General features: G+C 31.0%; 1 protein-coding gene across 1 annotated transcript in view; it reads left to right on the forward strand.

Moving 5' to 3' along the window:
• Positions 1–13,581, forward strand: part of Cox10 (Cytochrome c oxidase assembly factor 10) — a 43,819-nt gene extending 30,238 nt beyond the window's left edge. The window contains exons 4-7 of the mRNA XM_035358400.2: positions 590–714; positions 6,777–6,847; positions 6,981–7,213; positions 12,813–13,581. Coding sequence (XP_035214291.1) covers positions 590–714; positions 6,777–6,847; positions 6,981–7,213; positions 12,813–13,213 — 830 coding nt within the window. The 3' untranslated portion in view covers positions 13,214–13,581. The remainder of the gene's footprint in view (positions 1–589; positions 715–6,776; positions 6,848–6,980; positions 7,214–12,812) is intronic.
• The last annotated feature ends 2,134 nt before the right edge of the window (positions 13,582–15,715 follow it).

The following is a 15,715-nucleotide window of genomic DNA, read 5'->3' on the forward strand; positions in this document are numbered from 1 at the left end:
AAAATGAGAATAATTCTATCCTTTTAAACAATTCTTTTAAAAGGATAGAATTCTCTTTATTTAAGTTTATTTTCTTTGTTTTTAAGAATTCTCTTTCTTTCTAAGAATTTACTTTGTTTTTCCCTTGCTTTGGTAAAGAGCCAGAATTTTTTGGTGAGGTATTATAACTATAATACATTGAAAGGATTCATTGGCTAATTCTGGATACAGAAAAGTGAGGATTTTTGTAGAAGAGAGATTTTAATTAATTTCAAAATTCCTCCCCCCTGATGAAGTGACATTGAGGTTGATTGAATTCCTCTTCTGTTTTTGTTCATTTTTCATTAAATTTCAAAATTTTTTTGAAGTGGGGTTTTGCTTGTTTGAAATGTTTTGGTTTTAATATTTTTAAATTCTTTGTTACATGTATATGATTATTTGAAATTTATTAATTATGAATTTCAATTTCTGGTTTTTGTCAAGTATTAGTTCTAAATTTCTTAATTTATGTCTTAAATTATATATATATATATATATATATTTCAAAATTAAAGAGTTGATAATGGATTTTTAATGTATTGATTGTTCAAAATAATTATTTAATTTGCAGGCCTGGTTGTATTTACAACATTAATTGGATATTCTATGGCTCCTGGTCCTTTTGAACCTGTTAGCATGATTTGTCTTACTGTGGGAACTGGATTTGCATCTGCCGCAGCCAATGCTGTAAATCAGGTTTGTTTCTTGTATTTTTTGACTCATAAAGTTTTAATTTTTTGTTACACATTACAGACATGTTCATGCACACACACACATATACACTCAATGTCTACAAAGTTCCAAGCCTAAATTCATAAAGCAATAGTTGAAAAAAAAACTTTATGATTATTTAATCTTGATCATTTTTAATTTTGTATGTTCAAAGAACTGCTGCATACTAGAAACAAACCAATGAAATACTGTTTCGTTCTCTTATTTCATTTTGCATTTTGATTTTAAATACTGTAAAAATTGTGTTCCCTAAATTTAAATGTCACTTTAGATAACAAAGTATCAACAGTGAAATTAATTCCATTTATTGTAAATTGGCATGAGTTGAAACTTCTTTTAAAAAATTTTTTCTTATCTGTTCAAATGTTGATTTGTTCTGGGTTATACATAATCAGTTTTTGTTGCTTGTAATATCTTCGAAAAGAAAAAAAAAAAAAAAAAAAAAAAAAAAAAAAAAAAAAAATTAGAACTACTGTCTGCTATTTTGAACGAATCCTTATTGTTTCATGGGTCTTTGTCTTATTGTCTTTGAATCCGTAACAGCAAATATCTACTGCATAAATTCAAACAAAACAAATTATATTTAAATTATTTTCTATAATGATACAATATTTTAAAGGAGAAAAATTGGCATTTAACTATCATTGCATTTCAAGCTAGTAATCATCAGTTGATTATTACTTGAAAGATCCACTGGGACTTAAAAAATTTAAGGTACTCTTTTACTATCTATCAGACCCTCCTACAAAGTTGCCAGTTGCTCTCAACTAATTTTTCGCCAACTTCAGACATGAAAAATGGTAGTTTTAAAAAAGAATCATGCATTGAAAATTACTTAAATTGGAAAAAAATTAATTAAATTAAAAACATGAGAAACATCCATAACAAAACACTTGTATCTTTTCCCCTGGGTTGCTTTTTTTTATAACATCCTTGTATAACATACAGAACTAGTTTTTTGAATTTGGTACTTCTCTGTAAGTGGGGCGCTAGTCACCAAGTGTGGTAGCCTGCTTATGTTGTGTTATGAATAGCTGTACAATGTTTAATGGGCACAATGTGTTTAATGTGCACAGATAAACCTTCAGCATGTTCAAGAAATAGATTTAAATATAATAAATAACTAATACAATTCAGACTTAATTGTCTCAGTGTGCGACAGAAGCAAGACAAAATTTAGTGGAACAACTTGTCTTCCATTGCCAATCTCATGATACATAGCCAATAATGTATAGCTGATACTATTAAGCTAGGCTAAAATTATACTTTTCTGATTCCAAGGAATGTCAGTTAATACGAGGGCTATCCAGAAAGTAGATTACGTTTTGGAATAAAAAAATAAACAAAGTATAGGAAACAAATTTTATTATATACAGATGAAAGCCACACTCAAATACTACTTTTCTACATAGTCACCATACAAATTAAGGCATTTATCGTAGCGATGTACGAGCTTGGAAATTCCTTCGTCGAAAAATTCGGCCGCCTGCGCCTTCAACCACTTCGTTACCTCTTCTTGCAGCTGTGCGTCGTCATCAAAACGCATTGATTGCAATTTCGTTTCACAGTTCACATGTTTCACCCATGTTTCGTCACCAGTAACAATGCGATCGAGTAAAGAGTCACCATCCTTATGGTAAGCGTCCAAAAAGTTCAACGCTGCAGCCATTCGCTGATTTTTGTGGTCCTCTGTCAAGATTTTTGGAATCCATCTTGCACAAAACTTGTGGTAACCAAGCTTTTCGCTGATGATTTCGTGCAACAAACTTCGCGAAATTTGTGGAAAACTCAAAGAAAGTTCCGTTATTGTGAAATTTCGATTTTCACGGACTTTAGCATCGACTTTTTCGAGAAGTTCGGCGGTCACTATGCTGGGTCTCCCACTTCGATCTTCGTCGTGAACATTGGTTCGGCCATTTTGAAATCTTATGACCCACTGACGCACTCCACCTTCAGTGATAATGTTGTCCCCATACACTTCACGAAGCTGCCGATAGATTTCTATCGGTTTACAGTTTTTTGCAGTCAGAAACCTTATTACTGAGCGCACCTCGCAGCTCGCGGGATTTTCAATTAACGCAGACATTTCAAACCGTCACAGTATCTGAACGGAGCACAGCACGAACCTCTCACTAGCACGGCTAGATGCAGACTGAGCTGCGCAACGCTCTGACCCCAAGATGGCCGCGCTAGCCCCGCCCCTAGCGGACACAGACGGAAACGTAATCTACTTCCTGGATGGCCCTCGTATAACAGATTGCGCTATTCCTTAACTTTCTGATTTGATTCAGCTTTGTTGTTTGCAAGCTGTTGTTATTACAGCAAATTTATGAAAATTAAAGTTTTAACTTTCAATTATGTTAAAAAGAGATTCATTAAACAAAAAATGGAATTACTGCAAAAAATGGATAAAGATATATCCGTCTCAAAATTATGCAAGGAGTATGACATTGGAAAGGCAACTGTATATCATGTAAGAAAATAGGAAAAGGAACTTTTCGAATTTTTTGTGGATTCTGATGTCCTACTCATAATGAATAACAGAAAAGTTATTAGTATGCTGAAAGTGACAATCATGACAAAGTGATGATTGAATGGACCGGACAGCGCCACAGCAAGGGCATACTATTGACGGGTCCAATGCTAATGGCACAAGCCAAAATATTTCATGAAGAAATAAACTTAAAAATTCAGTGCACACATTTGACTGGTTGGTTAACCAGATTTTTGAATCACCGTGGTATAAGGCAATTAAAAATTTCAGGTGAAAATGCTTCAGCTGATACTGAAGCTTCTGAACTATTTGCAGATGAATTCATTAAACTCATTGCTAGTCAATGGCGTAGCTAGGGTGGGTCAAGGGGGGAATCTCTGGGCACAGCATCCGGGCAGCGCCAAATTGATGCTACAAAATTTTTTGATGAAATGTTTTTCATTCTTGTCACACAGAAAAGGGCACAAATTCTTCAATTGTTTCTGGATGCTGGAATCCTAGTTATGCCACTGTTGCTAGCGAAAAGTTATCTCCAGGACAAATTTACAATACTGATGAAACTGCCTTTTCTGCCAAAATGAAGAAATTCATGAAGTAATGAACATAAAACTGAGTGCACATATTCAACCAAATATATAACAAGTTGGTTAACCACATTTAAAACTCTGCATGGTATAAGGCAATTAAAAATTTCAAGTTATAAAGCTTCAGCTGATACTGAACCTGCTTTATTATTTACAGATGAATTCATTGAACTCATTAATAGTGAAAAGTTATCTCCAGAGCAAATTTACTATGCTGACGAAACTGGTCTTTTCTGGCAATATGAACCATGAAATACCTTGGCAACCTCTGCAGAAAAGGCTCCAACTGCTGTCAAAGATTCCAAAGCAAAACTATCAATTTTATCATGCACAAATGGTACAGGAATGCACAAGTGTAAACTTTTCGTAATAAAAAAAAAAAAAAAAAAAAATACACAGCCTCGAGCATGTAAAGATTTTCCTGGTTATACAGGGTGAATCTGAACAAATAGGCAAAACTTTAGGGGTGACAGAAGGCAAGTGGTGAGAAGTTAAAGGGTAGTTTTTCATTGTCACATTTAAAGAATTAGCACAAGAATGAGAGGAGATACTTCAGGAAACATTTTATTTACAGGAATTGTTCAAAGAAATTGCTTAAAAGATCTTCCGCCAACTGTAATGCAGGCTTCACACCTGCACAATGGCTTGATGCACATTTGTGAAGACACGATATATTTCCCAAGTATCGATGGCAATAATGGCAAACGTAGTGACTAGATCCATATTCATTTCATTGGGGCATTTGTTGATTAGGTTTTTCATATGGCCTCATAGGAAAAAGTTCAAATCCCAGAGATCCGGTGATCTTAGTGGCCAAGCTACCACACCACCTCGACCAATCCATCGACCTGGAAATTTCGTTGTTCTTACAACCAGCCATCGTCTCAGCAATCTACAGTAGGAAATGCCATTGGGTGCAAGGACTGACCCTTTTTATACCATTTACAATGCCACCTAGTGGGTCGGCGTTTGCGTTCTGACCATACATTCTATGATGAATATTGCTCATATAATCCATATTATTCTTTTCTCTAAGTTGTTTATCCATAATTCAGCCTATGGATATCAGAATAACGCATGTGCTGAAATGAAAATATAAAGTAGCATTTTTAAAGTCCATGTTAAATGTCTTGAATAATGGCAAGACTATTCTAAAATTTTTGAAATATTTTAGCATAACTCTGTTGTGTAAAGCATTGCAAGATCGTGATAGAATGTGTCTCCAGATACTTTAAAAAAATACTTGGCATAATTTATCCCAGCTACCATATTTCATGGTGAGGATGATGAAGATGATGGCCGCGAATTTGAAGGTTTTTGGATATCACAAACAAAGGTAAAATTTTCCAATTAATGGATTTTGTAAAGAAATGTGAGAAATGGTAATAAATGATGATATAACATAAGTTTTTCATTGCGATGACAATGTCCCCAATCATCAATCAATTAACAGACACTGAAACCTGTAATATGGTTCTAGATCCAGAAAATACTGCTACCGATAGTGAAGAGAGTGATAGAGAGGTTACTGAGTACAAAAAAAATTTGATTGACAAGTTAGTCGAAAATCTTGACACAGCATTTACAGGACTTCAACAGTGGAACTTTGTAACTGAACAAGAAATTATGTCTGTCTACAGAATTAATAAGAAAGATATAGCATAAAAAATGAAGCAACTTAACATTGAAAGAAATGTTTAATAAAGTAAAGAAATAAATATTAAGTTTTTTTTTTTTTTTTTTTTTTTTTGTGTGTGTGTGTGTGTGTGTGTGTGTGTAAATTTTAAAACACTTTAGATCATAAATGCTTCATTATTTCATAAATCACGATTTCATATTTTTAATTTTATAATTTCTACATGCATTTTACTAGATTTAAAATCTTGAATCTTCAAGATTTAAAATCTTGAAATTTGCTCAAAATATGAAATAAATAAATAAATTCAAAATTTTTGTTTCAAAGTGCTCATGTTCAAGTGAATAACTATGTTTGTTAAAAATCTGGTGACTCCGTGTGCCGCTATTTTTCCACAGTACGAGAAACATGCAGACATACATGCATTCAGATTCTTCATTATTTAGTAGTAGAAATCATCATACCATAAATTTAATTATTTCTTTATTACCGTGCTTTGTTTTTTAATTTATTTTATTTTAAATTTAACTGCAAGGAAAGTTGATGCTTTATTCTATGAATTGGTTCCTGAGTTTGTTTGTTTTCTTGCTTATTTGTTTGAATCAATGACTGTATTTGGATTTTATTATGGAAAATGTTCATTCTTCATCTTCATGTTATGAATTTTTCTGAATAGTTAGAGATACTGGTTTTATATCATTTATTTTTGATGTTAGTATATATTTTCATGAATTTTTGAGGGCTAAATGAACAGCTCTTCATTATTGTAATTTGTATAAGTATTCATATTTTTTCTTTTGATTCCTTTGCATTTTGTTATTATCGTAGTTGTTCCTTTTTTTGCTTTTGATATTCTGTACTTTTTATTGTTTATTTATTTTGTGGATTATTATATATGCATTATGTATATATTTTTATTGCTTATTTGTATGTATTAGATACTTACAATTTAAAACACACTAATTGATTTTGTTAATGCTTTGAAATTAAAGATAACAAGCATTAAAATTTTGAAAATCAATATCTGCTTAAACATAGTTGAAAAAAAATGAAGCCTTTTGAAAATGGTAGCCAATTTGTAAATTCTGTTCACTTGAATTATCGTGCATATTCTGAAAGGCGGGAAGAATGTTGGTTTTACAGTTCTGTTTACCTAAATTTTATATTATTCATTTATGGTCTTACATTTTACAAAATTAAGTGTATAATATATTTATTATATGTATGACTTCCAGTAAAGTCATTAAATGAATTCATTATACAGCTAATCACTTTATAAATTTTTTAAAATTTTATTTCAATTGTCTTTCAGATATTGGAAGTACCTTATGATTCACAGATGGAACGAACAAAACACAGAGTTCTAATTAGTGGTGTGTTAACGTAAGTATTTAAAAGTATTGTTGTCTGTTAAGTCTACTGAGTATAATGTTGTGGATGTTTAGTAAGTTTTTAATAGTTTCCATTCCAAATATTCGCTGATCCTTTTTTTTTTTTTTTTTAACTTTCTCCATAGACCTCTCCATGCATTCACGTTTGCTGCGTGTAGTGCTTCTCTGGGCCTTTCTGTGTTATATTTTGGAACAAATGCTTTGACTGCTGCTCTTGGAGCAACTAATCTTATTCTGTACACAAGCATTTATACTCCACTTAAACGCTGCAGCATTGTTAATACGTGGCTTGGTTCAATTGTAGGTGCCATTCCACCTTTAATGGGCTGGTCTGCTTGCTGTGGAACATTAAATTCAGGTATGTTTGGCAGTAAGCTTTGTATTTCTCTTTTTAATACAGTAAAAAGTCCGTAATCCAGATGTCTGTTATCCGAAATGATCTATAATCTGGACCTCAAAGCCACAAACTTACGCATGTGCGTTTGATGCGCGCGTCCACTATGCAAGCGCATAAAGCTGGTAAAGTGTTTACCCATGCATGCTTCCGGTAGTGAAGAAAGTAATAGAGAACGTCATTGAAAACGAAAAAATTTCGATTGCCAAGTTAGTCGGTATTCTCGTTACAGGAATTACAAGACTTGAACAGTGGAACTTTGTAACTGAATAAGAAATTATGTCTGTTTATAGAATTAAAGAGAAAATATTAGCATAAAAAACGAAGCAACTTAAACAACTTACATTGAAAGAAATGTTTAATAAAGTAAACAAATAAATATTAAGCTTTTCTTTTTGTTTGTTTGTTTGTTTGTGTGTGTGTGTGTGTAAGTGTAAATTTTGATTCCCCTTTAGATCATAATTGCTCTTTATTTCATAAATTATGGTGTCATATTTTTAATTGTAATTTCTGCATGCCATCTTACCAGATTTAAATTGATTATCTATAATCCGGAAAAACCCCTAATCCAGAATCGCTGAAGTCCTGATGAGTCCGGATTACGGACTTTATACTGTATGCTATAATATAATATTAGTAATTGGTATAAAATTTCATTTGTACTCCAGAGCAGTGTGTAATTTTTATATGCTAAAATTTTCATGAATTTTGTGTGATAAATAAATAAGCAATATATTTTCCCTCTGTATTTCTTAATAATTTGTTGCATATTAGTTATTTTGTGTTAATGTGTATGTATTTGTTTATTGTTTATTTATTTTGTATGCTATTTGTATCATAATTGTTTTCAGGATTCTTGTAAGTAAAGCTTTATTACTGTAATATTAATTATACAAGGGGTTAGAAAAAGGTCATTTTTTGTTTTATTTTTATAAATGATAATCCTTTATAACTGAGCATATTCATTCAGTAGCAAAATAGGTGCTTTCTGCTTATCTGCATTCTGCAGTTTCAACATTCAGTTGAACATCTGTTTTTCAATATATTTTCAATTATACATGTGCAAACAGCCAGCTCATCTAAGCACATACCCATACACTTGTTTGAATGTACACAAAGGGAAAAAAGCAGTACAGAGTGTACAAAAAAAAAGGGGGGGACAGTTCTATATTTCCCATTCTACTGGGCCAATTGACAAAATTCAACTTGTGTTTTTCATGTCTCGAAAGCGTGACTTAGTATATGTATTAAATTTATATATAACATTGTTCTAATATAGGTATTTTGACACAAAATTGGACATTTTCTGAAATGACATGCCCTTTTTTTTTTTCCTTCATTTTTTTATTCTACGACTCAAATTATTAAAGTGCCAGGTTTTATAAAAATAATCACATGAGTAGTTTTTAAAAAATTGGCTTTCAAAATTATTTTAGCTCCTGCATGTTAATTGAATTCGAGATATATATATATATATATTAATATGTCTTTTTTATTAAACTTATTTTATTATTCCTCTCACATTTTGAAATTTAGGTTCATTCTAAATAAAATTTGCCCATTTTTTATGATTTATTTTTAAAATTTGTATTTTTAAACAATTTTTATAAATTTTTTGAAAAAAATCTCAATTTATAATCTGTAAAATTTTTACCATCATCTTAAAGTAGATGTATTTCTAAGCATACCTGCAAAAATTTAGAGTTTTTTATTCAAAATTTTCGAAGATATACGTGAATTTACATATTGGCGCATTTTAAAATTTGGCATATTTGTTGAAAGCAATAAAACATCAAATGTGGTTTAGGCAATGTGTTAAAATTATTTGAAAGTATGAACGATGACTTTTTTCCGCTCGTTTACAATGGAAAAAAGGGAAAGAAAAACAGGTTGCTATAAATCAAGAACTTCATCAAATGAATTATTCTTGGCACAAGCTGAAAAAATTCGCAAAGATAAATTTTTGAATTTCTCAATAAATTTTGCACCAAATTTTACAAAATTTAATATTTAGGCATAATTTGGCTGTAGAATCAAAATATAGAAAAGGCATTGGCATGTCATTTCAGAAAAAAGTCTGGTTTTGTGTCAAAATACCTATATTAGAATAGTGCTATGTATAAATCTAATATATATCCTAAGTCATGATTTCGAAACATGAAAAATGCAATTTGAATTTCTTCAATTGGCCAAGTGGAATGGGAGATACAAAACTTTTTTTGGGGTGCACAGTGTACATGGATTTACAAACTTTACATTTAGTCGTCATTTCACTGAACAGTATCCACTGGTTGTATAAATGCAAATATTGAGCATACAATTTTTTAAGACGCAATAACATGCCGAATAAATACTAATTCAGAAGTCAAACAACAAAAATCTGCGTTATATTTTCAAAATTTTCACAGGACTAGTTTCGATGGTTTTACCGAACCATCATCTTCAGCTGGTTTTTGCAGCTGAAGATGATGGTTCGGTAAAACCATCGAAACTAGTCCTGTGAAAATTTTGAAAATATAACGCAGATTTTTGTTGTTTGACTTCTGAATTAATACAGATTTTTGTTGCTTCTTAAATTTGAGAGAAAAATGTTGAATCATGATGGGTGGCAACAGGTGACAAAAAAATGATCTAAATCACTAAATTTGTTATGAAATATCTCCACATTATTACTGGTACTTCAGAAAAAAATCCCTGAAGATCTTAAACAAAAAATCATGTCTGCCTGTTGTCTAACATCCTGTCCTATTTTTGATGCCATAAGCTGTGTTTCAACTATGCTATGACTACCATCACAGTCAAGCTCCAATAAAGGCTGTGTTTCAGTTGAGCTCATGCTTAGTGCAATAAATCAGCTATATCTCAATATTGGTATTGGCAATCCTGCAGGGGAACTTTATGTGGTTAACAGATATGGATTTTTATGTCCTAATATCAAAGACATTGAACAATGTCAAAAATGGCTGCTAAGACAATCACATATTAGCCATTCTCTAATACTTCTTTGATGCAGGGAGTATTTCCTTATACAAAGAGCTGATTGTATATGAAGACGTTAAATCAAAAAAGAGAACAAAAACAGATTGCAATTATATTTCTCCATCATAATATGCAAGGCAATTATCATCTTTGATAATAATGTAAATGAAGTATATTAGCATTAAATAAGATTATATTAACATATAAGAAATCAAAAGAAAAAGACATTAGAAGTGTAATTAGGAAAAAGAATCATTTGAATTTTTCATCCTAACAGTATTTGTAGAAAATGTTATTTCTTGTACTAATGCAACGTCTTAGATTCTGTAAAGAAAATTAGGTGACTCAAATGAAACTTGTGAACACTTGAAAAGCACATTAATTAATTTATAAAATATAAAAAACAAATTTGATATTTATCTCTCATAAATTAATAGCTTAAAGGAAGCTAAGTGTATTGCAAATAAATGGTATAGGAAGAGAAAATATAAAAATAATGAGAAAAATCTTTTGATTATTTATGAAAAAATGACGGGCTTGAAAAACCTAAAGTGTGTTCTGAGATATGAAATTTTTATGCCACTTTCAGTATTTTAAATAATTCAGTTAAGAATTAAATTCACCAGAATGGTTGGATTGGATTGAATGATTTGAGTATGGTAAAGCACACAGAGACATTTTTAAGATAGAGCTGGTTCATTGTTAAATATAAAAAAACACCACGAAAATTAACATGCAACCATTCCATTGCCTAGGATTTGAACCCAGGTGTAATTTGAAATATTAAGCTCTTTTGCAACTTGGCTACTGGAATGGAATGAAAGAACAAAATATACTATGAGAACTTTATCATTTTTGGAGCCTAAAATTCTGTTATTGTTAACAAATGGAGAAATTAATGTGTTTCAGAAATTGTGCAGTGCGGAATCAGTTGTAAACTATAACTTTTGCATATTCAAGTTCAAACAGCTGAAAAAATGAATGTCCAGAAATTGGCAGAAATATAAATGCAAAATGCAAACAAATTTAGCATTAGAATTTATGAAGCATATCAATCAGCTACATTAATATCATAATTATCAAAAAAAAAGTGAAGAAGTGAAATATGAACCAAGACAAGTTACAAGTTCAAGAGGGACATAATATCTGTATATGAAAATTATGTATTCAATCCAGTTATGATTTGGAAGTTTAAAATATAAGTGTGTTTTAAAATAGGCAATGTATAATTCATGCTATAAAAAGCATTCATATCTCTCTCCTCCTTGTAAATTAGATCTGGATGTATTGTTTGCATAGTTTTTTAAAAGTGGAATTATCTGTCTTCCAGTAAGCTACCCAATTACTTATCTGTCTTCCACTTACATTCTCATATTATGCTATTAATCTTTCATTTCCAAGTGGGAAAAAAAATCTTGAAAAAAATGATTCCAAAAGGCAAAGCTGGATTAAGAATATCTGATGCATTGACCATTGCATGATCCAGGCCACAAATCTTTTAACTTTCGTCAACCTGAATGTAAAGAGGTCAATTCAGAGTTTAAAATGGCTTTTCCATGTCTACCTTGGTGACCTAAACATGTGCTTATATAGCTCAATAGTTAATTCAACCCAGCCAGAAGCCATTACTCAAAATGTTTGTTCTTGGGATCTTTGAATTTTTTTGCTTTTCATATTTTGTCTTTCTTTACAAAAGTTTTAGATCAATACAGGAACCTGTAATTTGTTACATGCAAGTCTGAACCTATATGTGCATTCCTAGTTATGCCACTGATAGGAAACCATAATAAAGGCTTTGATTTTGTCCTTATAATGTTCTTAGCCCACAGTATTGATGCTGTTCTCATAAAATTTTCTGTTTTATTTTGAGAAGCTTTGTATTTGTTTAAGTACATAATTAGAAGCAATATTTAAGGAAGTAAAACTTTTAATTACCCTTTTTAAATACCTTGTATAATTATAAATGATTTTTTTAGAACACAGGATTAAACAGTAATCACCTGGCTAGGAAATATTTATTAAGTGATAATAAATCTCATGACTGTTTAAAAGCAGCTGTTTCATTTGATAGGAATTAACTCTATTTTATTATTAGATAAAAGAAGTTATATTTTCCACTTGCTGCATATTTTTTTATGTATTGCATATAGAATAATAATGCAAAAAAAAAAAAATTCTTAGCCATGTGATATATATATAAAAATGTAACTTCCTTTTTTACCATTGTATATTAAAATTGCATAAGAAATAAAGTTATTGTGTGATATTGTTGAATACAATTTGAAACAATGTAGTATATATCATAATAATGTAAGGACTAATCATAACTGATTCGGAGAGAAAGTGTATCTTTTTTAGTGCTCTTTTATAATCTTATATTAAAAAAATAAAATTAATATAATCTAAGTGTAATACTAAATTCAAAGTCATTTATGAATATTTACAGCCTTGTTAATGTGAAATACCATTTGATACTATTTAAAACTGTTCAAATAGTGATCCGTTTATTTTTTATCTATACAAAATATGTCAAAGTCAAAATAGATAAAATAATAATAATAGCATTTTTTTTCTGTTACTTTAGGAGCACTTCTAATGGGGGCTATCCTATATGCATGGCAATTCCCTCACTTTAATGCTCTTTCTTGGAATCTTAGACCTGATTATTCACGAGCAGGATATCGTATGACATCAGTTATAGATCCTGGACTCTGCAGACGTTCAGCTCTTCGCCATAGTATTGCCTTATTAGCCATGTGTTCAGCTGCCCCACTTTTAGATTTGACTGCTTGGTCATTTGCATTTGATTCTCTACCACTGAATTGTTACTTAATTTATTTAGCTTGGAAATTTTACAAAAACGGAGATAGTCAGACATCACGAAATTTATTTCGTTTCAGTTTAATTCACCTTCCAGTTATAATGCTTTTAATGCTTGTGGGCAAATATGCCAAAGACAAAGACAAAAGTGAAAGCAAATTATGATAAAATGTTTATTGTAGTTTAATTTTTAATTATGGTTTTAAAATTAAACCAGTTACTGTGAGAAACTAGTGATCTATGTAAATACATAAGTAAACTGTACATAGATAACTTTGTAGATACCTAACATATTTACTAAGATTATTCAATGACTTCCATATGAAATTTTAATGATAACTTTTCAATTGCATTTATGATGTGCGAAATAAATTCCGGTATTATTTCTTAATCCATTGACAACAGAGATTTTTGATGCAAAAAGATGTTATTATATGACTATCAGCTGAACATTTTTGTGTTGGTAAGAGATTGTAAACAATCAGTGGAAGATAAAAATGTTCTACCTTTGAATAAAAATATTTTTAAATGGCCCTAGAGTGATAATCAATCATCTAAGAACTGTAATCTGCAAACCTTATGCTCTTTTTTCATGTTTTTTCATGTATGTTTTACTCTTTTTTCTGTTTTGTAAAGGGATGTTCCAAATTCTTAATTATGTAATGAAACCTCTTAATACCATATTACTCAAAAATAAGACCTTCTGTACATATTAGAATAGATTTTACAAAATTGAAATGTAGGTGAATTTTTATATTTGAATAGTGTATTTCATATGTATGTTTCATACCTATGTGTGATTATAATATCTGTATACAGTCAAAAGTCATTAATCTGGGCACCCATAATCCGGACCTCAAAGCTACAAACTTTCTGCGCATGCGTCATTGCATAATGGGTTCACACAAGTGCGAAATACCTTTACGCATGCTCATGTACGTGTGCGCATGCTCATAATACGTTTACGCATGTGCGTTTAATGTATAATGGACGGTATAAGCTAATCTAAAATTATCTAATTATCTATTTCAGTTAATGTTGCAGACTGCGTTGTTCCATAATTTTCGAATTGCATCTGGCTTATTATTTTTTGCAGACTGTAAGAGCAATTTTATAAAAGTAAGCTTGAACTTTCGATTATGTCAAATAGAATTTCCGTTGCTGGAGCTGCCAAAGGATCTGCAAAGCGAAAGCATGTTTCGATGTCCATTAAACAAAAAGTGGAACTGCTGCAAAAAATGGATAAAGGCATGAAGAAAGTGACAGAGAGGTGATTTGTTTCTCTAACCATTCCGAAATCTGTTTATCAATTTCACTTTGCTCTGCGGAAGGGGGGACAATGCGCAATGAACTGGAAGTTGATCTGTCAGCACTGCCCTCATCTTCGGGGCAGATTTTTTTATTTTATTCGGCTTATAATTCCTCACTAAATGTAGTGTTTCATCTCGATGTATTCCGATATAATTTAAATCAATGTCCTCGTTATTATAAATATCACGAATACACATCAAATAGTTTTCTGGTTGCAATTTTCTAATTTCGACTATGCGTAATGTATGCTTTACGCATGCGTGAGTTGAAAGAAATGTTTAATAAAGTAAACAAATAAATATTAAGCTTTTTTTTTTTTTTTTAAATTTTGATACCTTTTAGATCATAATTGCTCTTTATTTCATAAATTACAGTTTCATATTTTTAATTTTATAATTTCTGCATGCCATCTTACCAGATTTAAACTGATGATCTATAATCCGGAATCGCCGAAGTCCCGATGAGTCCGGATTAAAGACTTTTGACTGTAGTATGATAGTTAAATGCCTTCCCCTCATTCTGCTGCTTCATTTTATCAAAATAAGTTTATGTTTGCTGATTGTTTTAATGTCCTAAACCTGACATTAGAGGAAAGGCAGAAGATAATAAAGGATGAGAAATGTTGTTTTGAACTCCCTGTTCCTGATCATTCAGTTAGAAAGCGTCACATGTTTTTAAAATGTGTCATTTGTAGTCAGAAATGTTCCTTTGGTGTGTGATCAATTCCAGATTTTCAACCAGATTAATCAGAAGAAAGAAGAAAAAAAATTTCCAGGTAAAGATATTAATTTATCAAACATAAGTTCAAATCACAAATATGTTTTCAGATTTTTAAAGCCAACCTTATCTCTGGTGATAAAGAGAGAATAGTTTCTAGTGCTATGTGATACTGGCTTACAAAGGTTGTACATTTTAAGGCAGTGATGGCGAACCTATGGCATGTGTGCCACAGTCGGCACGCAGAGCCTCATCAGCCAGCATGCGATAAAATATTACTTCTTTAATCAATAATCACAAAAAAGATACTATGCAATTTAAGTAAGTGTAGTCTGTTCTTGAATGTTTTACTTACTTACTTATCGCATAATACCCCTGTCATAGGACCTACGTCTAGACATAAGATTTTCATATATCACCATAGAAATGATATACATATTTATAGACCCAATTTATGATGTTTCAATTGTTTAAGCCAATCATATTACTTGTTGCATGGCAAAGAATATGCCGACATTGAAGCTGCTAATGTTTGCAAAACAAATTCAAATTTATTGCAGACTGCCAGTGAGGTTGAATACTTTCATTTTTAAGTAGATTCTAGTTTCCAGATCTAAACATTTTGAGGTAACTTATGAA

The sequence above is a fragment of the Stegodyphus dumicola genome, chromosome 3 (assembly GCF_044657685.1).
Source record: "Stegodyphus dumicola isolate Sdum_Otavi_A_Nest chromosome 3, ASM4465768v1".
NCBI classification, from domain to species: domain Eukaryota; kingdom Metazoa; phylum Arthropoda; class Arachnida; order Araneae; family Eresidae; genus Stegodyphus; species Stegodyphus dumicola.